We start from the raw sequence: 24428 nt of genomic DNA, 5'->3' as shown, positions 1-24428 counted from the left end.
GTGGGTCGGGTTACAGGGAGCCACGGAGCGGCGGCGAGGCGGGCGGGGACCGCCTGCGGGGCGGCCGCCGTGCTGCGGGCGCCCCCCCGGGGCTCCCCGCCGCTCCCCGCCCCGCGCGGAGGCGCGGCGGGCGCCTCGCCGGGCCCCGCCGTAGCTGCCGAGCCGTGCCGGGCGGCGGGAGGAGGCGCGGGCAGACAGGTGCCCTCCTCCCGAACCGCTGCGCTCCCCGCCGCTGGCATCGCCGCCGCGCCGCACGGCGCTGGGCAGCGTCGCCCAGGCAGCCCCCGAGGTCGCCGCCGCCCGCCGCCGGGGGCAGACCCGCCGCCCCGATGGCCCCCGCCGCCCCACCGCCGCCCCTCCCTCGCCGCCGCCGGCCGCGGCGGCCCTAGGGGCGTCGGGGCCCTGCGCTGCCCCGCGGAGGGGAGGCGGAGGCGGCGGCGGCGGCGGGGCGGGGGCGGAGGCGGAGGCGAAGGGGCGGCGGAGCGGCGGCGGAACGCCGGCGGAGCGGGAGCCGGCGGCGGCGATGGACGAGTCGTCGCTGCTGGATCTTCTGGAGTGCTCCGTGTGCCTGGAGCGTCTGGACACCACGGCCAAGGTGCTGCCGTGCCAGCACACCTTCTGCCGCCGTTGTCTGGAGAGCATCGTCAGCTCCCGCCACGAGCTGCGCTGTCCCGAGTGCCGCATCCTGGTGGGCTGCGGCGTGGACGAGCTGCCCGCCAACATCCTCCTCGTCCGCCTCCTGGACGGCATCCGGCAGCGGCCCCGAACCGCCGGGGGCGCCAGCGGCAGCCCCAGCTCCGCGGCCCCCACGTACCCCCAGCCCGCAGCCGCCCCCAGCGCCGTCGCCGCCGCCGCCGCCTCGGCCGCCGCCAGCCTGCGGGAACTGGCGGCCGCCAGCCGCAGCGCCCTGCTGGGAAAGGTGGGTGCCGGGCCGGGGGCGGGCGGGCCGGGAGCGCGGCCGGGCGAGCGCACGTCCCCGCGGAGCGCCGGGCGGCCCCGGTTTGGCGGCGGGACGTCCCGCGGGCGGCGGAGGGTGTCCGTCCGCGGGCACCGGCGTGAGCCTGCCCCGCGCTTGCGGCCCGCTGTTGTGGTAGCTCCCCCGATCTAACGACGGGATGTTCGGACGGGGATGTCCTCAAAGTACTCTGGTCGGCCGCGGGCGGCGGGAACGGCCGGGACCGCCCCGGGACACCCCCCTTTGGGTGGGTTTATACCGGCTGTGGGGCAGCTGCTGCACCGGCGGGACCCGGGGCCGCCCCCGTGTAGGAGAGCCGGACGTGGAGTTACGAAGCACAGAGTGCCTCGAAAGCGCTCTTAGCCGGCGTGTCGGGCTGCGCCGGGTGCCTGTCAGGTGCGGGCAGGAGCCGGCTCCCACCCTCGCGCTGCCTGCGGAGGGAAGGCTCTGGGAGCGCTCGGCCGGTCCGAGCCCGGCGTGTTCCTCCAACCCTGGAATGCTCCCTCCGCTCTCCGGGCGCCGCCGGTGCTGCTACAACCCCACAGAGCCCTCCTGACAGGCGGAATGGAGCGGGGTTTGAAGCTGAAGCTTCTCAAGGGAACGTAATTTCATTTTTATGTATAAGGTGTGTGATTTATCGAGGGCGAGTACTGCAGTGTGTGCATTTATTTATTGAACTCTTCAATCGAGTGCCCCTTCTTGTGCCCTTTGAAATCCATGACACGGGTTTCATTGGCTCAGACGGGACAAGATCAGTTCCTTCCACTGTTCTGTATTGCACTTTCATGCAATCTGATAAAATTTACTATTGGACCTCTTCAGGAAACTTGGAAATGGAGATAGTCTTAAAACTGTGAACTTGATCTCACTTTTAATGTCATATATATGCTGGATATGTTTAATTGTTTTTGATCTTTTACTTGAGCTGTAATCCACTTGAGCTGTAGTTTAGTGTACAGGCTTTTGATTTTAAAAGGTCAGTGTAGAGATTCCTTGTGAAGTTGTATTGCTATAGTAAAAGTTTCAATTAATTAATTTTCTACTTTTTTTTTTTTTTTTTTTTTCCTGGAAAAAAGGAATCGACCTGTACTGCTGTTTTGAAGTTTTCCATACAGGAAATGATGGCAAATGCCATACATTGTTCTGTAAAATTCTGTCCTGGAGTTGGAATTGAAATATGCTAGGCAGTATTTCTGGAAGGGTAGATCCTTTATTATTGAGCCGTAGTCTTCAATGAGCTTCAGGTACTTAATAATGACTTGTCCAATTTAAAGAAGAAAGGCAATGAAATTCTGCCTTCTGCATTCTGCTTTTTTTCCCTTGTTTTTCAACTAAGCTTAGTGCTGTAGCTTTGTGACAGCAGACAACCCCTGTCTTCTTAGTTTCAGCATTATAGAAAGAGAGGTTTGCATTCATTAGGTAAAGTACAATATCCCATGGTCTGGTTTGAAGTCCAGGCGGGCAGTCTCTTGTGGGAGGCAGCGTCTGCTGATTGCACCTGCAGTGTTTGTGTTGGAGGGGCAGGGTCTTGCACCCTCACTCGGCTTTTGTGACCATCCAACAAGAAGACAATCTCTGGTTATCCAGTCTTTAAGTTCTAGTCAAGCTTGCATATTACAGTGGTGTGCATATGTAATAAAATGCTTGATGGGGAAAGCTATTTGCAAATTTTTAGGGAAATTGAATTTTCGTCATTTTACCATAAATTGTCAGGCTTTTAAAAGGTTGGTTCCCTAGCCATTATTGCAGATATCATGTAGTAAATAAAAACATATTGCACTTTGTCATTTTTTGTCTTTGATTGCATAGCACTTTGGTGAACATTGGCAGTTCTGTTGTCCATTTCTGTGAGGGTTGTTACCCATCTGAATTTGACAGAAGGCAAAATTACACGACTTGAGAATCACATTTTGGCTATTATGGTTAACAGCTGCAATTCTTTTCCCTTTGCTGGGGTTAATGGGTAATTCTGGGGCAGTGGGTCTGCTGGGACAGAGTGGGTCTGTGGAAGTGTTTGCTTGGCCTTTTGACCGATGGCACAATTTTATCCTGGAAATCAATGCAATGTGCTTGATCCTTACAAGGTTCATTACAGTGAACGAAAGTCTGAACTAATCTGCTTTTAAAAAAGCAGCAGGGGAGAATAATCCTCCTTGGAGCTGCTGATACAGCTGATTGCTGAGCAGTCCTGGAGACAAGAGTGTAGAACCTCTCTCTGTACTAAACAATAGATGGTACAATCCAGGCTAGAATCAAGCTTTTTGAGGCTGATACGGAAGAGAAGACTTACATCCCTTTCTCTCTTGCATTGGTCTTTGACAGCTCAGCTGCCTTGAAGAAAGCAGAAGTGATTCTTTGTGATATATATATTTCAGAAATTGCTGTAGATTTGCTGCCTGGGGCTTAAATGCAAATTACACTATTTTACTAATTATTACCTTTCATTTTAGATAATGCAGTATATAAAATAGGACATACCATTACAGGCTTTTTGGTTAGGAAGGAAACTGCTGATTGTGAAATGTAATGGCAGAGAGCCAAGGTCACTTCTATCAGACTTCAATCTTGCCCAGTTCCTTGGACCAATATGTTAGAATCACACCAGGGATCTGTTTCTGTGAGAGTTTTAATTAACCTTAGAAGACAGAGCAGGGTCAGCCTCTTTGTTCCTATCATGCCTGTATTTTGCTTCTGCACCTTATACTTTGGAGAAATCTTCTTTGCATAGATGCTATTTTCTGAAATCAACACGTGTTGTTTATCTCTTGGGCAAAACTCTGTGGGGTTTGTATTTCTTTATTGGGTCTCTGGCCTTTCTGTTTCCATAGTTTGTCACAGACTTGGTCTGTACAGACTGCTGAAAACCAGTGTAAGAAGGGCCAAGCTGGGGGTGAACTGGCACTGGTGCTGTTTCTATAGCTGTCCAAGACCATTCTTCAGAAACATTCCTGAAATACTGTAGGTGTTTGGAGATACGTGGTACACATCTTCAGTATGAGAGATGTGGAAGTGGCGTGTACCTACTAACATATGATTGAACAATATTTGGGATTCTGTCAATGTATAATGGTGTAACCCAATGCCTCTGTTTCAGCCTATAAAAAAACAAAAACAAAAAAAAAAAAAAACCAGTCCTGTTCTAAATGATATTGCATATTTTGAGATGTTCACATTAAAGCTGTTTAAATGCAGAGTATGGTATTAGACATTATAAAAGGGTCCAACTGCTGAAAGAGCACACTGGAAGAATGAAGGAAAGGAAATCCAACAACTGTGTGCCCTCCCGGTCCGGGAATAGACAGGAGGCTAAGAGTGGTTTATAATGGTAGGCACATTACTCACAAGGTTATAATTTATTGGCTTCTCTGTTTCCATTACCACTGACGAATTGCTTGGGGAATTCAGGTTCTGTCAAAGTAAATGGCTCCCTTAGATTGTTGAGGCATTATGGTAAATCTGCTTTCTTTACTGAGTGTGGAGTTTGGGGGTTTTTTTTAACAATTATTGCTGTTTATCACCTAATTTTTTTTCAGGAGTTCTTAAGATCTAATAGCCAGCTAAGTGCATGAAGTCTTTAGTAATTTCTTCCCAAACCAGGCGTCTTCCACTCCAGGTGCAAGGCTTATTGCTTGTTTGCTCATAATACAAACTGAGAACAACATTTGCATGAAAAAGAAACAACCTAGTAAAACAAAACATGTTCTTTTTCCCAGAAGAGAGAACGTGGCTGAAGTGATGGATAGGGATGTGGTGTGTTACCAGATGGGTTGTAGGTACTGGTGAAAAGTAAGATGTGCATATAAGGAAAATGATGTGTCAGCGTGCCTGAGCCAAGTGACGGATGGGCTGCACTCCCATGTTGCACGGGATGCATCTCGTGTGTCAGCTTTGCAGAGCTATTTCCCTGTTTCAGGAGGAAGGCTGCCATTTGCTAGCCCTTGGCTTCACGCAAGTTTTGCAGGCAAGGGGAACAGCGCTAATTTGCTAAATAAGCTTTTCAGCTACTCTGTAGAAATTCTCCAAAAGAGACGTTCTGTCACTTTTTTAAGAGTTCTACCTCATCCTAGACTGGGTACTGCAGATTAAAGGAGTAGACCTCACAGTATTTCTCCGCTCTCCTGTTTCTTTCCTTTTTGGTTACGTTGTCTATCAGGTGAAGATCCCACCCTGGGTTACGCAAGAGGAAGCAGACAGAGTCTGGCGTTGATATGCATTTGTATATATTACAGCAGGAGAGGATTGTGTAGGGGACACACTTTGTCTTGGGCAGAGGGTAGTCTTCAGCTTGGCTTTTTAATGATCAGGCTTGCACAGACTGGAGTGCTGTGCAGCAGTGTGCCATGTACATAAACCCAGGGACTTACCTTACTTTTGTTCATTCTCTTTGATTGATTTGCTTCTGATGCTGTAGTTTCACTGATCAGCACTTGAACTTTGTCATAAAGCCATCCAAAAAGGAGTGATGTTCTGCGGGTCAAAGGCTCTGATCTTGAGGATTTCCTTTTTGTCTGGCAGATGGCTAAAAATGTATTTTGACACAGGAGATTAACTACCATACTAAGGGGTATTGTGAAGAATATAGCCAGAAGTATTTAAAACCCCAGCAGCTGAAGCTGTCTCCACAGAAATGAGTGAGCAAAGGAGAAGGGATTGCTGAGGGGCTGTGTCAGAAAAATTAATCATTCACTGAGCTTTTAGAATTTCCAGAAAGTGTGCTGTTTGAAGGTGTCATCTTTATGTCCATTATGTTTTCCGGAAACAGAGTATTTCTACTCGTGATTTTTTTTCTGTGTGATGATGTTATTTTACTTGCAAGCTAGAAAAATGTGTGATGGACCTGATGTGACCAAAGGGTGCCAGTGCTGTCAGTGGACTTTTTCTTCTGAACTGGGGTGGTCAGCAGTGGCTCAGTCATACCTGAAACAGTTGTGGGACAGTGGAGAGGGCTTTGTGTCATTAGCCCCAAACCCTCCCTATTAGTTTGTGTCAGTGTGACATGCCTCTGTAGGACTCCTCTTGATGTCAAATGTGAATGCTAAGTTTAATCCCTGCACGTCATCCTTCTGAATGATTCATGATGAATGCTGGTAACGTTTAGCGTATGACAAGGTTCTGTGCTTGGTAGCTGGTTACTAAAGACAGATGGTTAGGCTTGCTTGACTCAGCCCTAAAGTTCTTGTGCACATTTCAACCCAGGCAATTTTTGTCCAGCTGCCCTAAAGCTCTGCTGTGGTTTCAAGTCATATGCAGAACATGGTCATTGGTGTCTAGCAAGTTGCATGACCTTTCTGGGCTTCACATTTCCCAGCTGGAAACCTGCCCCAGTAGCACTAGCCCACCCTCATGTGCTTCTTAGCCTTCCAAAGGAAGCTGCCCTATGAACACAGAATTATTACTAGAGAAGCTGGGTTTTGGGAAAATTGAAAAGTGCTAGCTGTATACACTGAAGCTACGATGGTTGTTTTCTGCTGTTGAGTGGGGTTTGGCAGAGATGCTGCACTTGGTTTGCAGGGAGCGTCGGCGCAGGGATGCAGCGATGTATGCTGCGCATGGACTGTAATAGTACACTGTATTCCTTGTTTCTAATCTTATCACTTCATGTTCAGGCAGACTCCTAGTTCTGGCTGGGTGCCCAACAGGTCAGACAGGCTGCAGGCACTGGCTGGTAATGCTGGGTGCCTGTACTTGCAGGTCAGGGGGAGGCTACACATGCTCCTTTTAGATGAAGCTGTGTCCATACGATCAATAAGCTGCCCCATAAAGTGCTACATTTTTTTTATTTATGCCATGGAGGATTTCTTTCTCTGAGAAGGTATTTTCTTATACTTATTTTTTTCTGCTGTCTCATAATTTTGGTTTAGTAATCCCATTACAATTTCATCTTGAAAAGGATGGGTAGTTCTTGAGTTTTACACTGTTGTCTTTATACTGTCCCCTCTAATTTCACTGTTCTGTTTAATATTTCACATTGTTTCTCTTAAGAAACAGTGCTTAAATTTCAGCTAAAACCCATAGTTTATTCCTGCACTTCAGTGACCCACCTGAAATATCTTCAGCTGTGAGATGACACTTGTTTTCAAAGTTGTAGATCATTCTTTCTTGGAAGCCTTTCCTTAAGCTTCAGGAGGCATTAAAACTAATATTTCACTCTGGTTAATGTCTTTTAGCATTGCAATGTTGTAATTGATGACCTCTAGAGCACTTGATTCATTCAGTGTTCAGGGACTTTGTGACTTCTACAGACCAAAACTGCTGGGGGTGAACACGGTTTCAGCTTTCCTGCATTCATTCATCACGTATCAAGCTAAATTTTTGCAAACATGTTCAATGCAGTCCTGTTAAAATCTGATATTTTACAGCAGGTTTTCCCAGTCTGCCATGAGCTGTCATGGGAAGAACCCAAGCTTAGTTCTAATAGGACATGAGCGCCTGGACAAAGATAAACTACAGGATTTGAGAAAGTTGCATGACCTTGGCATTGCCCAGCTCCCACAGCAGCTGTGCTTCTGCAGCTGGGGAGGGAGTGATGGGGAAATACAGTGCCAGTCTTGCACCAAAACAAACTGCTCCTAATGACAGAAGCCTCTTGCTTGGAGCACCCTGGTACTTTGGCTGGAAAATTACTGGTCTGACCATTATGCACCACAAAAAAAAAAAAAAAAAGGATATAATTAAACAATGAGAAAAATTTCTTTCTAGTGCATGATGCAGAGGGGCCTGGGAACAGGTTCCCCATATACCAGCCCCATATCCTCTTTTTTTTGCTAATTTGGATTCCTCTGACAGCTTGAGCCATGCCTTTTCCTGACTGTATGGGGTGGCAGGGTGGGGGGGGTTGCTGATGTGCTACTTTTACTCACTTGGCTCCATTACCGTCTTCCTCAGCAGTAATGTTAAACTTGTTACCTCCTCTTTGTGGGAAGTTTTGCTTATGTTGCTAGAGGATTGCTGAAAAAACTTTGAAATTATTTGAATAGCTTTAAAAAGAAAAACCCAGAGCATGCACCTAATAATTTAGTCTAATTGTCTTTGTATGTAATTTGAATGGTTTTATTCCGTTAGACAGAACAAACATTAATTTAATGATGCATGTACATGAGATGGCTCTTAGGGGAAGAACAGAAGGAGAGAGTATTACTTTTGGTATTAAAAAGACATTTTGTTTTCAAAAGCAGAGAGAAAAATGTAAAACATCTGGAATCAAGATCACTTTCTGACCAGTCTTTTGAGCGTAAGTTCCATTGATTCCACAGAACTTGCTGCTCACTGCTATCAGCTGGGGTGACCTGCGAGCTCAGGTGATGGGCAGCTGAATATCTGCCCAAAGGAGCTGATGGAGCTCTTCAGGTGTCAGCAGAAGGACTCATCACCTGGCATTGGGCTCAGTCTTTCACATCTGCTGGCCAGCTATTGAGGGGTTAAACAGTGAAAAACTTGCTTGGCTTTGTCTTACAACTGGTTTCTGGCACTTTCAAAGCATGGGTTTGCCCCTGCTGAAGTTTGGCTTCTTGGCCTGTCGGAGTGGTTGGGATTTTTGGCGTGACTGGTCTGTTTGCATGTGGTTGACCGAGGGCAGGGGTTTCTGAGGGACACAGATCCTCATGAACAATTTAAAGCTGTTTCTGCAGCAGGTCTCCATCTTGTCCCATTTTGGAAACAGGAGGGCTTAGCTAGCTGGCTGGTTCACAGCACTGGGTGCCAGGAGGAGAAGGAAGGCTGTGGGATTTGCTTATTTAAAAAAGGGAGAGATGGAACTGTTTTCTTTCACCATGGTGTTTGCATAATATAATTTGACTCAGGAATGCTGAGGAATTTTTGTCCACTTGCAGTGGCAATGGGACAAAGGTGCAAAACCCTTTCCCGCTTTGCAGCATTCAGCCTCTTTTTTTTTTTTTTTTTTTTTTTTTTTTTTTTTTTTTTTGAGGATACATAAAGGATTTGTGGTAGGGAGGAATTTGTCCCTTGTGTTGGCTGTCAGCAGGAATATGATTTATCAGACAAATGAAACTAGTGCTGTATATGGTTAAGGAGTGCCTTTCTGTGCACAAAAATGGTATTTATGGGAAGAGATTGCTTCTTAGTCAATGCTTAGAGTGTCTTTCCACTGCTACAGCAACCAGCACAAGAGTCTGATTATTCAGGCAAGTTAGCATTCTTTTTTTTTTCCAAGTTTTTTTAAAATCTGATGCAAACCAATATGAATTTGCCATTGCTAATTTTAGAGTGGTCTGCTTGTATAAGATAACAAATCCCAGTTTTACTTTAAAGAGAAAGTATTTTACCAGAAGGCTGGCAAGATTTTTATCAAAATGCTAATGATCATTTCTCCTACAGTCTCAGTTATTTTCAGAGGGAAGACTAGAATAGATACATAATCTGAATAATATTGATTTTAATATGTATTACTGTCTCATTAAGCTGTTACAGTCTTTCCCCTTCTGGACAAAGATTCATTAATTGCTGCAGTTGATGTATCATTGAAGTAGGTTCAGGTGCAAGAAGCGTAGAGGGAAAGAGAGATCTAAAATGTTGACTGTGCAGTACTGGGTGGACCTTTGGGTTAAGATTACAGCCCTAACCAACTGAAGGGGACACTGCTGTGTTTGATGTGCTGCCTCCTGATTATCTTCTCTGCAATAGCCAAGGAGTCAGCCAAACACAGGCACTATTGTATTTACTTTCCTAAATGATCATTTCAGTAAATATTATTGAACATGTTTATTTGTGGATTACTTTCAGGCCAATTCCGATAAAAAACTCCTCTGTGACTTACTATAAAAAGACATGATTTTATAAATTTACTTTTAAATTTCTAAATTAATTTTGAAATGGCTTTAACAGCTTTTAGTAGGCTGCCTCTTTACTGGCTGCCTTCATATGTGTTTTGAAATGCTTTTATTTCAGCTTGTACCAGGTTTACAATATTGTTGTCCTTATAAACAAATCAATATGTTTTTATTTCCAATAACAGCAATAATTTATGAATTTGTAATTATTTTAATGCAATGAAGTAGAAGGAATTAGAAGGAAGTAGAAGGAAGATTTTGTTTTGATTGTATTTTGATTGACTTCAACTTTCATTTAGTTGTCTGTAAACATGCAAATATAGGTATGTATACCATATATATCTATATCTATCTGTATATCTGTCTCCCTGAATGTATATTTTCTTGTCAGGTTGGCCTGTTCCATGCATTCTCATGTCCATATGTAGTAAAGTGTGCATTATTGTCAGACACAGGTGTGTGTTGTGTCACAGTTCAGTGGCTGGTCTGGCCACATCTCTAGACATGTGCTTATGGGGAACCCTTGTAGCAGAGTACATGTCCTCGAGGGGTCATAGGAGTGCACACACACAGCCTCCTGTTGCACCCCAAAAACACAGACCTGTGCTTGTTGTGTGAGGGAGAAGGGATGTCCAGCAAGGGGTTGGCTGGAGAGGAGCAAGGGGAATGGGTCCCGGTGTGCTGCAAGGTGCCTGTTCCTCGAGGATGCTGGGACAAGTTGTGATGGGCTCTTCTGATGCTCATTGTGATCCTCCTTGTAATTTCATGCTAAAATGTCCCGAGATGAGGCACAGAAATAGCACAGACTTTCCTGACAGAAGCGGGATCTGTAGCATGTTGAGTGGGCACGATGCATCAGTGCCGGGGCTGCTGCTGCTTGGCCAGCTCTGTGTAGGGAGGGTGCAGCGCTGTGGAAGAGGCAGGCGAGGACATCTTTGTGTTCAGTCCAGAGCATCTTGCATTTCAGCCAAGAGTTTTTGTGTGGAGAGCCTCATTCTTTTGCATATGCTCTTTCTAAAACAAAGCATAAACCCCCCAGGGAGAATACAGTCATACCCACACGTAATAAAATACAGTAAAATAGCGGCTGACAACCATGAGATGAAATTTTTTGCTTATTCTCTTCTTCTGTGTAGGTAATCATGGTGTTAGATCTTAGAGGGAAACATCTGACTATTTGTATTTCACAGTCATGCAGCAATGTAAAATCTGAACCAATTACACCTTTTTAAAAATTAGTAATTTTTTTATAAAAGGAAAGCACGTTACCTTTGATCTATATTGCAGAAGAGAAAATTCATTTTTTCCTAGAGTTTTATCTGTTCTTTTGACAAACACAGGACTTCCTTTTATGTGCAGTTAGTCTCACTTCTGTCTGAGTGTAAACTTCCATGATGGTTGCTATTGTTAAAAATAATTAAGCACATTTTAAAGAAGGGACTGGAGGTTTCATCATCTGTAATAATATTGTTCAGCCAGGGAGAGGTCATTTTCTGCTTCCTAATAAACAAGAACTCAATGTCCAGGATTGAATGGCCATCTCCCCTTCATCCCTGGCTTCTAAAATCAGGAAGCAAGTAGCTAAAGGGAAGGTTGGTGTCTTCCTCCGTTTGTCTTGTTAGCAGCACACTACAAGAAGTACAGAGGTGTTCAGAGCCACAAGGTGTTCAAGAGCCAGTTTGCTTTCCCGTTTCTCCCCTTGTGATGTTCATTTCATATGAGTTTTATTCTGTTGAAATCGCTGTTGCTAATTGGTTTTACCTGTTGTATTAAAAAACCACAAAACAACAAGATATAGCATTTAATTTGCTGCCTTGTGCAGTGTGTAGAGCAGAGAAACAAGCCCTGTCTATCCCCATAAATGAGAGCAGGAAATAGGTTTGGTGCCTCAAGCACTGTGATTATCTAGGGGACTGGGGGGGAGTTTGTTGTGCTGTTTAATGCATCTCCTCTGCCAACTGTTTCACCCACCTTTAAAAAGATACAAAACATAGTAATACCAGAAGCAAAGTGCTTTGTTGGTAGTGGTAACAGAAGAGCCAACAAAGGATCTGTGTTGTCGTGTCCTTCCTGCAGTGCTTCATCACATTTGAAGACATCCAGCAGTCAGTAGTGTGCAGGAACAGTCTGTCCAGGAGCTAGGCTCTGGTTCTCCTGTCCTCTTTCTCCACATGAATCCTCACTTTTCAGTGGGCTAGAGCACCTGCCTGTGCCTTCACTCCTGCTTGTTGAATTTTTAACTTCCCAAATTAGCACATCCTCTCTAGTCTATATTGCAGAACCCAGCTTTCAGGATGAGCATCGTCACCTTTTTTTCTGTGTGATGAGCTCAGAGAAGGACCCAGAAGATGAGCTCCTTCAACATGGGTGATTAAGTGCTTCATGAGTCACTGGTGGTGCTAGTGGTCAGGGACCCTGGGACAGGGGGATGCCTGGTGGTAGCTAATGATAGAATGACTGTACCAAGTAGAGTCATACTGAAAGGCAGCACAGGGCTGGGCAGAAAATGAGAGAGGAACATTTTGGATGCTCTGTTTCCTGTGGGAGTAGAGCTTGTGTAGTAGCCTAATCTTAAAAAATATGAGGGGACTATTTAGAGAGAGTTTGCCCTGACAGCATTGTAGGTTGGTTTTCAAGTGCAGTCAATAATAAGATTTGGAGACCACACTGAACTTTTTAAGTCTTTGTACCCTCTTCTCTGAGCTCAGAGAACCTGTGATGCACCAGGGACATGATCAGCTGTTGCTGATGAGCAACTTCCTCATTGCTACAGCAAGAAAGGAGTTGGTGGGCTTGTGCTTTGTCATCAAATTAACACTCCCAAGACTCAGCCTGCTTTGACCACTCTTCACATAGGCCACCACCAACTTAGAAAACAGAGGCAGGGGCAGCTATCTCTGGCCAGTGAACATGGGAGGAGAATTCAGGGTGCACAGAGGTGACAATAAAAGGGGCACGGTACCGAGGAAAAGAGGGGATGTTCCCAATGGCTGATGTTCTTCAATTCTTTGTAGTTCTTTGTTCTTCATCAAATGAGGCTTAAAACTTCCAGGAGGTGTTCCATTTGTTCCAGCCTCATTCATGTGTTTTGGCTTTTTGTTAGTTTGATTTTATACAAAATAGAAGTTTAAATTCTTCCTTTCGCAAGTGAAGAGATGAAAGGAAATTACCTTAAGTTGCACTAGGAGAGTTCAGATTAGATATTAGAAAAAAAAATTCACTGAAGGCATGGTTAGGCATTGGAGTGAATGGAGTCAGCGTCTCTGGAAGTGTTCAAGACGCATCTGAATGTGTCACTTGGGAATATCGTTTAGGGGTGATTATGGTGGTGCTGGGTGGATAATCTTGGTCTCTTCTAACCTTGATGATTCTGTGATTCCCTCAGCAATACTCTTCATGTAGTGAGTAGTTTGTACGCTAAGATGCTGCCCTGCCAGAGAGGGTTTTCCTATTTATCATTTGAGAATTCATCTGGTTATGAAAATTGTGGTGAAAGAGGGGTGATTTTTTTAGGATCTTGGATGTAGGAGAAGCGTATTTCCTTTATACTCTCTGTAGTTATCATTTGGGAGACTTCTTGTTAATGATGCAGGGGTGAAAAAATTCTGAGCTCATTCTGAGTTGAATTAATAGATAGCAGGAAATAGGATAGATTTGAGGTTCCTCAGCTGGTCTGATGCTTTTGATGAATATGTGCTTCTTTGATTGAGTCAATTCATGAGTTTTGGGTAGTGATGCAGATTCCCCAAATCAGTGATTCCTGTTCAGTGCTGGTGAAATAAATAGAAGCTAAACACTGAGCTCAGACTGTGGTCAGCCTGCAGTTGTCTCATTAGTGTGTAAACTCAGAGCAATTGGCAGCAAGCAGATAAAGACCAAAATGAATCTCAGCTAAAACAGTAAAGGTTACTTCAGGGTTTTTTTTTGGTGGGTTTTTTCCCTCCCCTGAAGAGTTTAAAAGAACATTAAATGATGCCTTTATAGCAGTACTTCATTTTTTGATGTCATGTAGTTGCAGACCCAAGAAAGTAATAGTATGAGGAGATCTGATCCTTGTAATGTTCAGTATCCTAGCTGTTCAGTATCTTTGTCTGAGTGAGCTTAAATATACACTCTTCTGGTTTTTGTGGCTTTTTTCAGTAATTAATGAAGGAATGTGAGTAATCTGCTACTTGACAGATCTGCTCTATAGGACTCTGACTCTGTTTGGTGGGAGGTGTGAGAAATCACTACCGTAGTAAGTAGCAATATCGTAGCACCTCAGTAGAACCATTTTGGAGAGTGTTGCTGGAAGGCAATAATGTCCTTCCTAGGAATAAAAGCTTGAGGAACATCATTCAAATAGCTTTGCTTCATTGACTTGGTGAAAATATTATTCAAGATAATAGTTTGCACAGATGGAATTGCTGTATTACTTCACTGTAGGTCTGTCAGGTGTTACTATTTTCTGCTCTGCATGCCATGAATAGATTTGCTTTTTCCCTCTTATTTAATGTATTTTCTTTGCACATGCAAGAAGCAAAAGGAAACAATTTTTCCAGGAATAAAGGTCTCATATGGAGGCTGTGTCCTTGTCACCATATTCCCCATGAGTTCAGGCCATGGAAGGGTTTGCTTCTGTTGGGGTGTGGGAGGATGCATTATGTTTTCACTCAGGCTTGATGGGAAGTGACAGCTCAGGAAACCCCCATGGCCCACTCTGTGCACCTGTCACGTCCCGTGCTTCTAGTGGCCCTTGCTGCTTACAGCTGCCTGGGCAGCAGCAGCTCAATGTCCCTATTGCCATCTCCCATTGACATTATCTCTGCCCCATTGCCATCACCCCTTTGTCCCAGGATCCTCTCTGTGTGGGGCAGCAGGCAGCCTGTGGAGCAGATCTGTTTCTGAACTTTACACTCCCTATTCATTTTGCATGTGAGCAGCATTGGAGCAGAGATGGACCAAATGAATGGCTGATGTCCAAATGGAGATGTGGACAGCATGTGGTGTTCCTTAGGTTCTTTACTGGGACCAGTACTGTTCAGTATCTTTATTAATAACATAGACATGGGGTTTGAGTTCACCCTCAGCAAACGTGCTGATGACACATGTCAAGTGGTGCCATTGATATGCTTGAGAGAAGGTATGCCATCCAGAGGAACCTTGGCAGGTTTAGGGACTGGCTCCATGTGAACATCATGGGGTTCAGCCAGGCCAGGTGCAAGGTGCTGCCCCTCTGGCAAACACCACTGTCACTACAGACCAGGTTACAAATGGACTGGGAACCACTCTGCCAAGAAGGACTTCAGGATTCCGGTGCATGGAACGCTAGGCATGAGCTGACCATGTGTGCTCGCAGCCTGGAAGTTCAGATGTGTCCTGGCCTGCATCCAAAGCAGCATGGCCAGCAGATTAAGGGAGGTCATTCTACCCTACTTCAGTCTCAATAGACCCCACCTTGAGTACTCCAGCTCTGGGGTGCCCCATACAAGACAGATGTTGACCTGTTAGAGTGGGTCCAGAGGAAGGCTGGAGCACTTCTCTTAGCAAGACAGGCTGAGAGACTTGGGTTTGTTCAGCCTGGAGAAGAGAACATTCCAAGGAGACCTTATTGCAGCCCTACGGTACCTAAAAGGGGCTTATAAGAAAGATGTATAGAGATTTTTTTCACCAGGGCCTGTAGTTACAGAACAAGGGGCAACAGCTTTTAAGTGGAAGAGGGTAGATTTAGATTAGATATAAGGAATAGATTCTTTGCTGTGAGGGCTGACAAGGCACTGGAACAGGTTTCCCTGAGAAGTTGTGGATGCCCCATCCCTGGAAGTGTTCAAGGCCAGGTTGGATGGGGCCTGGAGCAATATGGTCAGTAGATGTCCCTGCCACTGGTAAGGGGGTTGGAAGTAGATGATGTTTAAGGTCTCTTCCATCTCAAACCATTCTGTGATTTTGTGACTCCATGCCCAGAAAATGAGCACAGAAAATAGGACATGGCAGACACAGCTGTGACAGCCACTCTCTGGCCACAGAGAGCAACACATAACTTTCCCAGGCCTTTCTGGGAAGGCTGTGAGAAGATCAGAGAAAAGAATGAGAAACAATTCTTATCTTCACTTGCTGCTCCTTTTATTTTGAACATGTGGAATGTGTTTTGGAGATTTGTTTACCAAAGGGTGGTTTCTTAATTAGATAATGGTGATGGTGTTTGGGTTGGAGGACCAGTTAGGTCCAGGTGTATTGTAACTGTCTATAAAAGCTATGGGTTTCTTAATAATATAATATAATATAATATAATATAATATAATATAATATAATAATAATATAATATGTAATATAATATAATAATAATATAATATAATATAATATAATATAATATAATATAAGGACTGATCAGCCTTCTGTGAATCATGGAGTCAATGCTAATTATTACCCGACCAGGGGCCTGTTGCAGCGACACACAACTATAGACAGTGAAAAGTAAATATTGTAAAATGCATGTGTATGTGTTTCATGAGGTTACAGTAGTTCACATTTCTGCCATTGATTCTTTAAACATCGTGATGTAGTATGAAAATGCTACAAGGAAAATTGTATTTTTGTGCTGAAAGGTTTCTTTGGATGTAATGCTTCCAAATTGAATACAGAATTGAATAAAAATAGAGTCATTCTCTTATCTTTATTCCATCTTAGCTTTGCTGGAGGAATTCCTTTGATTTGCAGAAAAAAATTATAGTGGAAAAATCATTTGACATTCATAACAAATATAGTCTCATCTTTAATGGATTGTTTATATTTTGCAATGGGTGTTCTTTTCCTGAACAATAACAGTAAATTCTTGACCTTATGTTACAGTTTCCAGATCTCCAATAAATACAGAAATCTTTAGTTAGCGTTTCTTACCTCCATAGAATCCTTCATAGAAAACAGTAAATATCAGTGCTTCCTTTGTGGATGAGAAGTTAAAGCACGACCAAAGGGACCAGCACGGCAGAACCAGGGAGTGATCACACGCCCCCAGACTTGAGCACTGTGCTGTTGTGGCACTTGATTCACTCAAGCTCTTGTCATCATCCTCATGTTTGGAAGGAGCGTGACAGACATTTCACACGAGTTCCACCTCCTTTGCTGTGTGCTGCAGCTCTGTTTGGCTTATAGTCAAGTTTAGTTACTTTAGTTACTGAAATTGTTTTCCTGTTCTATTTCCTAGTATTAAATTGCTGTAAAATTAACTGGAAAAGTACTATTATGTACCCTGTTTCTTTCTTTTGTCTTCACATTCTGTTTTTTTTTTTTTGTTCGCATATGTTTAGTTTTCCTTTATTTTCTCTTTTATTGCATCTGTGAAGCTTTTGTTCTCAATTTCCATGTCATTTGACATATGAGAGAAGCCAAATAAAATATTTCCTTTTTCTGTTTCAAGTTAAAAAACAGTTTTTATGCTGAACAATAACTGTATTACAAGGAAGCCTGATGTGCCCTCAGTGCCATTACAATATGCTGAATAAAAGGTGATTTAATGGAAACAGCAGAGTATTTGAAAGTTCACTGCAGGAAAATTGGATTTTTGCCTTTTATTATTTACATTGCACCTTACTCATATTTAAGGCCACAGGGATTATCATCCTGCTTAATGACTTTATTTAATAAAGGCTTTGCATTTCACAGTATAGGATCGAGCACAGGCTTCAATCTGTTATCAGGATTTCAGTTAACTAGATTTAGCTTCATTTGACCTATAAATCCGATAAATATATCTAAATAATTAATTTGCTTTCACTGGCTGATAGTGGCTACTTTTAAATACAGCTGCTATGTACTTAGCTGCTGAATGGTACAACAATGCTCATAACTTGCTTTTATTCTTATGATTCTAAACATTACATATATCTATTAAAGTGACTGGCTAAGCCAGGGCTGGTCTCTCAATTTAAAAGACCTTGTGGAGGGGCTGCAGTTATGGCTGAGGACCATTGCAGCTAGGATGCAAGTGCACCTTGAATTTTGGAAGCAGAGGCTAGGAACGAGTAGATGTTATGGATCAACACATCCCATAACTGGACTGAATCATCCTCTGGCTGTATTTTGTAAACTAAGGGTTGGATGTAGTCGATTCCAGGGTGGAGGAGTGGTGATAAATATAGGAGACTGAATGAAATTCTGTTGCTCTTACATTTGAATTCTGTTGCTCTTCACCTAAGCAGAGTCATACGCCCATGTAATTTTGCAGTCAAGGTTGGGGTTTTTTTTTTTGAGTCACATTTAAATCTTGCTAAGCACACAAAACAAATAATTATGTTAATTTTTTACTGCACCCTTTTGGGTATTGAGAGAGGCTGAAATTTGACTTTAAATGAGCATTATAAACAGACAGGCTTGAAAAGGAATGCCTCAAAAATACAGAGATAGGGTCTATCACTTCCAATATTTCCACCTGTAAATTCACTCCCTGCTGATACCCTGAAATAAGGAATCAGCCGTGTGCCAAGCTCTGGGGACAGAACAAGTACCAAATACTTAGTTTGGTGGGACTCATGAAGCATGAGCATAGAGCCAGCTCGGATGCCCACTAAAGCTGCCACCCTGCCCAGAAGAGAGGAGCAGTCCATACCCCTGAGCTTGATGCTGCACACTGGGGGGCTCAGCCATTCACCCAAGAGCAGCAGGATGGCATCAAGATTGGCAGCTGTGGAAAATCACTGCTGATGTGAGGTTCTTGGTCTTTTCAAAGTTATTCCAGCTGGCTTATGTCCTGAGGACCGAAGATTTGAGCCCATCAGGGACCTGCAAAGACCAGAAAACCAGTCAAATTTAAAATGCTTAAATTACAATAACTCAAGCTTTAAAGATATTTTCTGCCTATCAATGCATGATTATCTGAGTGTATGTACTCAAAGAGAAATGTAATATTTATTAAACACAGTTAATTTAGACATTTTGGCATTTGGTATGCAAAGATTATGCATTTTCCTCAGGAGTTATGTTAATTATTTCAGCATGATAAGTTTAATTTTAAAAGGGTTTTTTGTTGCTAAAGGGAGGGTTATATGTGCATGTGTACAAGGAGAACTTTAATTAAAATTTCTGTTCTCCGTTGTTTCAGGAGTTTCGAATGCACTTTCTCCTCTGTGAGTCAAAAAGACTGCTTAAATTTACAGGGCTCAAAGGGTTAATGTATGAAAATGAAGACATTCAAGGTTATACTGCTGACAGTGCCATTGTGTTGGCAAAGGAAAAAGATGAAACACAGCCTCAATTTACTTCTCATGCTAAATAGTATTTTGTTCTGTATTGTTAGAAGAAATCATTCCATATCTGGAGAAGATGGAAAACATGGAAATCATGATGCTGCCTCTGCTGACCTTAATATAATTTTATTTTTAACTATTTCTCTCCCAGACATCCTGAAAGGCTTGAAATAAAAACAACTCTGTTTTTCTGAGGAAGGTCTAAGAATTTGAAATATGATCCTCATTTTTGGTGCCTGCTGCAACAGATAAAATATGGGAAGTTCTCCTAATGTTTGTCAGTACATCTGGACACTGGTAAACTGATGCTCTTAGACACATATTCCATGGGAAAATAGGATATGTTCAGTAAAATTGTAAAATATGAATCAGTTGGCAAATTTAATTTAGCCATGGTATAGGAGATTGTTGCTAATGTTAGAGAATTGATTAATAAACTGGGGTGGAGGGGGGCAGGATGGGGAAAAAGGCAAGGTAAGAGTTTGTGTTAAAGCTGTCTATTTCTTGTAGGTTCCTAAAAGTTCTTCTGAAAACTTCTATGAATTTCAATGGAAAACGAGAAATCCTAAAAAAAAAATCAATTTATTTTCTCTTAGCAGATTAGCAGATGTTGTTTATAAGACAGTTCTAATAAAATTACAACTGCTGTAAATCAGTACTTGTCCAGAGCAAGCTCCAGCCATGGAGTACTACAGCCCTCCAGAGAATCCAGAAGGGACACCAAGAGTAGCTTCTCTCCTTGAAACCTATGATCAAGAGGCTGTAATCATTCACTGGGAAATGTTCACTTGTGCCTGCACCGCCCTCTCCTGTTGAAATTCTCCCAGAAAAGTCAGGAGAGAGTCATAAATGCCCCTCCTACTGCAGCTGTCACAGGTTTCCTTTGGTGGTGCTCTTGACAGGGTTACCCTGTCACCTGTCCTGAAAGGATTTATCACCCAGATGTTATTTGCTGAACCAGTAGCCCTTAAATATCATGTACATCAGCAATGCAGGTCAGAGAACCACATCACTGGAAACTGCTCAACTGCTAACCACCATCTGGCAAAGCAGCTCCTGGAACAACAAGAAAACCAAATAAAGAAGAATATAAATGTTTTGATTCAGGAGTTGTATTTTCCTTTGAAGGTTGATAGCAAGGGGTCAGTCTATTAAGAAGGAAACTTTGGTCCCACTTCAACTCACTGCCTCAGTGAACCTTTGTTTTGTTATTTTATTTCAAAATAAACGTTGCTATTTTTACCTTAAAAATAACAAATGTTACTGATTGAAAATGGTTTGCTAAGACAAATGTTCATCTGTAGCTTGTAGAGCACTGTTTCTCCTGTACAACACACACATATCTTTCTCTTGGGTGTTTGTGATCAATCTGTTTTTCTGCTATTTGTCAGTGGAAAGGCCCTGGCTCATTTCTTTCTAGTGAATCATATTTTGATTGTCTCATTTCCTACTGAAGTGAGTGAAGTTGATTTGGGCATACACAGACTGTAACTTCTACACATACCTCTGATAAGCTGCAATGCATATTAATAAAATTTCTAAAATTATTTTCTACTATGAACTTATTTAATGCACTAAAGCCTCCTAAATTACTTCAGAATAAATGATAGGTTATCCACACTCAATACTTCTTACCAGGTGGAGGCAGCATGCCCTGGGTTTTTAGCCCAGGCTGTGGGCCAGGGGACCAGGACTCCCAGGTGCACTGAGGAACAAGCACACCTGGTAGGATGAAAACAGCCCAAAGGGTCCTTAACAGGTACCTGTAAAGTACTGAAACAGGGCTGACGTGCCTTACGGGCTGTGTAAAATAGTCTGGGTCTGAATATGAGGAGTGTGTCCCTGCACATTACTGGTAGATCACCGAGTCACGGAGTGTTTGGCAGGGACCTCTGCAGGGAATCTAATCCAACTCCCCATCTCCCCTGCCACTAGCTGTCAAGGAACAGGAACAGAGGTACTGAACAGCACATGAGTGATGCAGAGACTGTGCCAGGTCCTGGCACTGAGGATAGTGGATTTGGAAGTAAGCAGTGCTTAAAACTAGACCTGTTGTTCTTGCATTGTTAGGCTCCCTCTTTGTTAATCTTTAAAGGATGCTTTTGGCTACTTTCTTGACTGGGTGTGTGTTTTAATGTTCATATATGTGCTATCACCAATTGGAAGCAGAGCTGGAAGGTGCAGCTGCTTTGGCTATTTAGATGTGACAGTCTTTCTTTCCTTCAGACTTTAGAAGTTGTCACCTGTCCTGAAAATTTATAGTTTGTCTTTGCTTTGGTGGCTACTGTGAGGTAATCTGAAGTATTTATAATTATTATAGTTGTTTGATAAACAGGTTCTGCCTAATGAGAGAGAAATCAGAAGGGCAGATTAATAGCAGACAGTCCTTTGTTTAACTTGGCAAGGCTCATCACAAGCCATCAAAGGAAGCAGTCACTTTTTCAGCAGTATTGAATGGATGAATATTATAAACAAAGAGGTCACCAAGTCTTACAGCCTAGTTTTTCTAAGAAACAGAAGGGCTTGCCAAACAGCTTTAGGACTAGAATATAGGTGTTTTATATATTCAAAGCATATGGGGTTCATAACTGCTGTTCCCTTTGGTATTGGTGAGTTTTCTGAAAATACAGGAAGGAAACAGGTTTTGAAGGAGCCCAGACGTGACATGCAACCCATCTGTTTTTCTGAACCATTTCTCTAAATTAATTCCATTGCTTCCCAAGTAGAGTTGATAATAGAATGTTGAAAACAAGAGTATGTCAGAACCAATTTTGAAAGGAGTTCCCAGTAGCCTGTTAGAGATGCAGGTATTCTGACAATAATTCCCCATTCCCAAGTGAGGTATTCACTTAAGGCCCCAGTTCAACAGAGGCTTTAAAAGTATGCTTGTGTTAATCTCTGTTACTACAGTTTTGCCTGTGGTTAGCTCTAGTAGTGTGTTCTCAATTAAACATGTTTCTGATGTGTCCTCTGCAGAAATAAGGGGCTGACTTGAGGTTAGAGATAATTTCCTCTAAGTAGCTACTGAACTCTGTTCAGGCTGTACCTGTCTGCATCTATTTAGCACAAGGCAAGGCGGTGACTTGCATCCTCCTATCAAGAATTGTTTAAGAGAACAGCTGAAATCTTCCACTTGATTAATTCATAAGAGAGGAACTGAAGGAGCTATGCAAAAAGCAGGACGATAAAATGTAGTTTTGGGGTTACTGCTCTTTGTCAGCTGTTGCAGGAACAATGAGCATTGCAAGTGTCGTAGGCATCTTTAATTATATATGGCCTACTTCCTGAAATATTCATAAGGAATGGAGATACAAAGTGACAGTTCTGGTTGGAAGGTATAAAGGTTATGTTTAAGTATCAACAAGGTGATTTCCCCTACCAGGTTCTCCATCTAGCAATATAACTGAATTGCTGTGTTTACAGGAAAAAAATGTCAAAGCTGTTCTTTCACCTATGCATCTTCTTTCACCCATGCCTTCTTTGCCATCCCACAGTAATGATTGGTGTAGATGTGTCTGAAAGTCCTAAGCACTTCAGGTGTGAAAAAATCCTGGCTCCTGATGAGGAGCCAGAGAGTGAAGACAGTGATTTATAGGACAACATAAGCATTGCAGAATTCTGAAGCAAGTATACTCTTCAGTTTTAGGTTTGATGAGTCCTGTGAGCCCAGCAGGACTGGTGAGCCCCATAAACCATATGGTTAGCAAGTTGTGCGGGTTCCAGTCTGAAACAAATGCAAAACCAGAAGAATGGGTTTAGCACTTTGCTTTTTACTGCCTGTGCTTACATTAGGATTGTGTTAGAAACAGAAGCACTGAACTTTTACAGCTGGCAACAGGTGGAGGAGGATGAACAGAAGGACTGTGTTCTGGATGTGCAAGATGCAGATTGTGGGACTTAAGGGTGCTGCTGTTTTAACAACATAACTCATTTAAGTGTGGCCCAGCAGTAACCCCCTAGGGGCAGTCATCAGTCATTTCTGCACACTTGAGACTGCCACCGGCTGGAATGTCTGTCCCACTCCGAGCCCCTCACTCTGCTGGTCACACGTCTGTGCTGGAAGGGGAGGAAGGGTGACTGCAGTGTCATCCTAGTCTCCCCCATCTCTCAAAGGGGAGTGCCTTTCACTGAATTTCGTTTCTCATCTCTTATGCAAGCAGGGAACAACCTCTCTGCACTGCAGACTAGCGGTTCAGCGATGACAGCATTTGTTTGAACCACTGCTGCCCTGTGTCCTGCTGTCTCTGCAGGTTGCTAATGTGTTTCTCTGTCCCTGACACTGGCTCAGCTATATATGACCCTGCAGTGCTTCCTCCCTGTCTGCTCAGTTATGTTGTGCGCTGCAGGTGCCCTTATTCACAGACACATTTAGCTGCAGTCATACCAAGCCTCATTTGGCCCTCTTGACTGGTATTTTGAGCCAGTTCATGGTCATTTTTAGGAAAAGGTCCCAAACTTAAGCCTTGCTTTAACCAGATTACTTGCTTGGAAATTTACTTGCAGGGTGCCCGGTGTTTGCTAATTCTGCCTAGTGGCTGCTGTTGTCTTACCAGCAAGTACCTTGGTGGACGTGGTGCTTCGGATGGTCTTAGAGGCCACTCCTTCCTCAGGGGTGACACACTGTGACCCAGCAGGACCCTGATCACTTTTGGTGCCTCCTGCTTATTCACATGACCCTCCTAAAAGTGGGGTAAGCAGTAAAGCACTCTTGGCCTATGCTTGCCAGCACTGTATACATGAATGGAACCATGTGGTCATTGCCTTCAGCCTTCTCTTATGGGAGACAACTGCAACAAAGAAGTCATTGTGGAAAGATCCACAAAGCACCTGTCTCCTGATGGCCTGATTCAGCAAAGCCTACAAGTCACTTACCAGCATTTTTTATTAAGTATAAGATCAAAACTCAAAGGAAACAGTAGCAGCAAGATGAGCCCTGCTAGTGTTTCTAGATTCCTAGGAGAGAATGGAAAATCCAGTACAATATACCCAGATATCCAGGAAAACATCTCCCCCGGCTGGGACTCCATTTGACGTGAGCGTGGGAACAGAGTATGTCTGCCCAACGTGTGGGGGGTTTTAGTGCCAGGGTGTGCTGAGCTGTGCCCTGCCCAGCACCATCACTCCAGCTGTGGAATTCTGGACACTGCAAAACCCGTGTTTTAAAATTGTCGCAAGCTGGCATTTTGAGAGCTGCCTCCTCCCATGACTTGGAAGAGCAGCTGATTCCCAGCAAGCCTCAGCACTAGGCAAATTGCTGCTTTCTTACCCGTTTGCAGCCCTTGGAGGTCAAATTGCTCAACCAGACACTTCCTCCTGCACCTCCCCCAGGCCTCATTTTAGGTAAGTCCTTGCTGGCATGAAGGGCTGCAGAAGTAGTCTCAGCAAAAGAGTAATCCTGAGCATGGGTCCTGCCTGGCTGCATGGCATGAGAGCACTTGGTTACAGCTCTTAATTAAAGCCTGGATG

General features: G+C 43.7%; 1 protein-coding gene across 3 annotated transcripts in view; it reads left to right on the top strand.

The window, feature by feature from the left end:
* The first annotated feature begins 397 nt into the window (after nt 1–397).
* Nucleotides 398–24428, top strand: part of SH3RF3 (SH3 domain containing ring finger 3) — a 247216-nt gene continuing 223185 nt past the window's right edge. For 2 of the 3 annotated variants that reach the window (XM_068180249.1, XM_068180250.1), the window contains exon 1: nt 398–919. In XM_068180249.1, the coding sequence (XP_068036350.1) occupies nt 524–919 (396 nt within the window). In that variant the 5' untranslated portion in view covers nt 398–523. The remainder of the gene's footprint in view (nt 920–24428) is intronic. The other variant, XM_068180247.1, reaches the window with a different exon arrangement.

This window comes from Anomalospiza imberbis, chromosome 2, assembly GCF_031753505.1.
Source record: "Anomalospiza imberbis isolate Cuckoo-Finch-1a 21T00152 chromosome 2, ASM3175350v1, whole genome shotgun sequence".
NCBI lineage: Eukaryota > Metazoa > Chordata > Aves > Passeriformes > Viduidae > Anomalospiza > Anomalospiza imberbis.
Note: the sequence above shows the minus strand (reverse complement) of the source record. Positions and strands in the feature narration are given on the sequence as shown.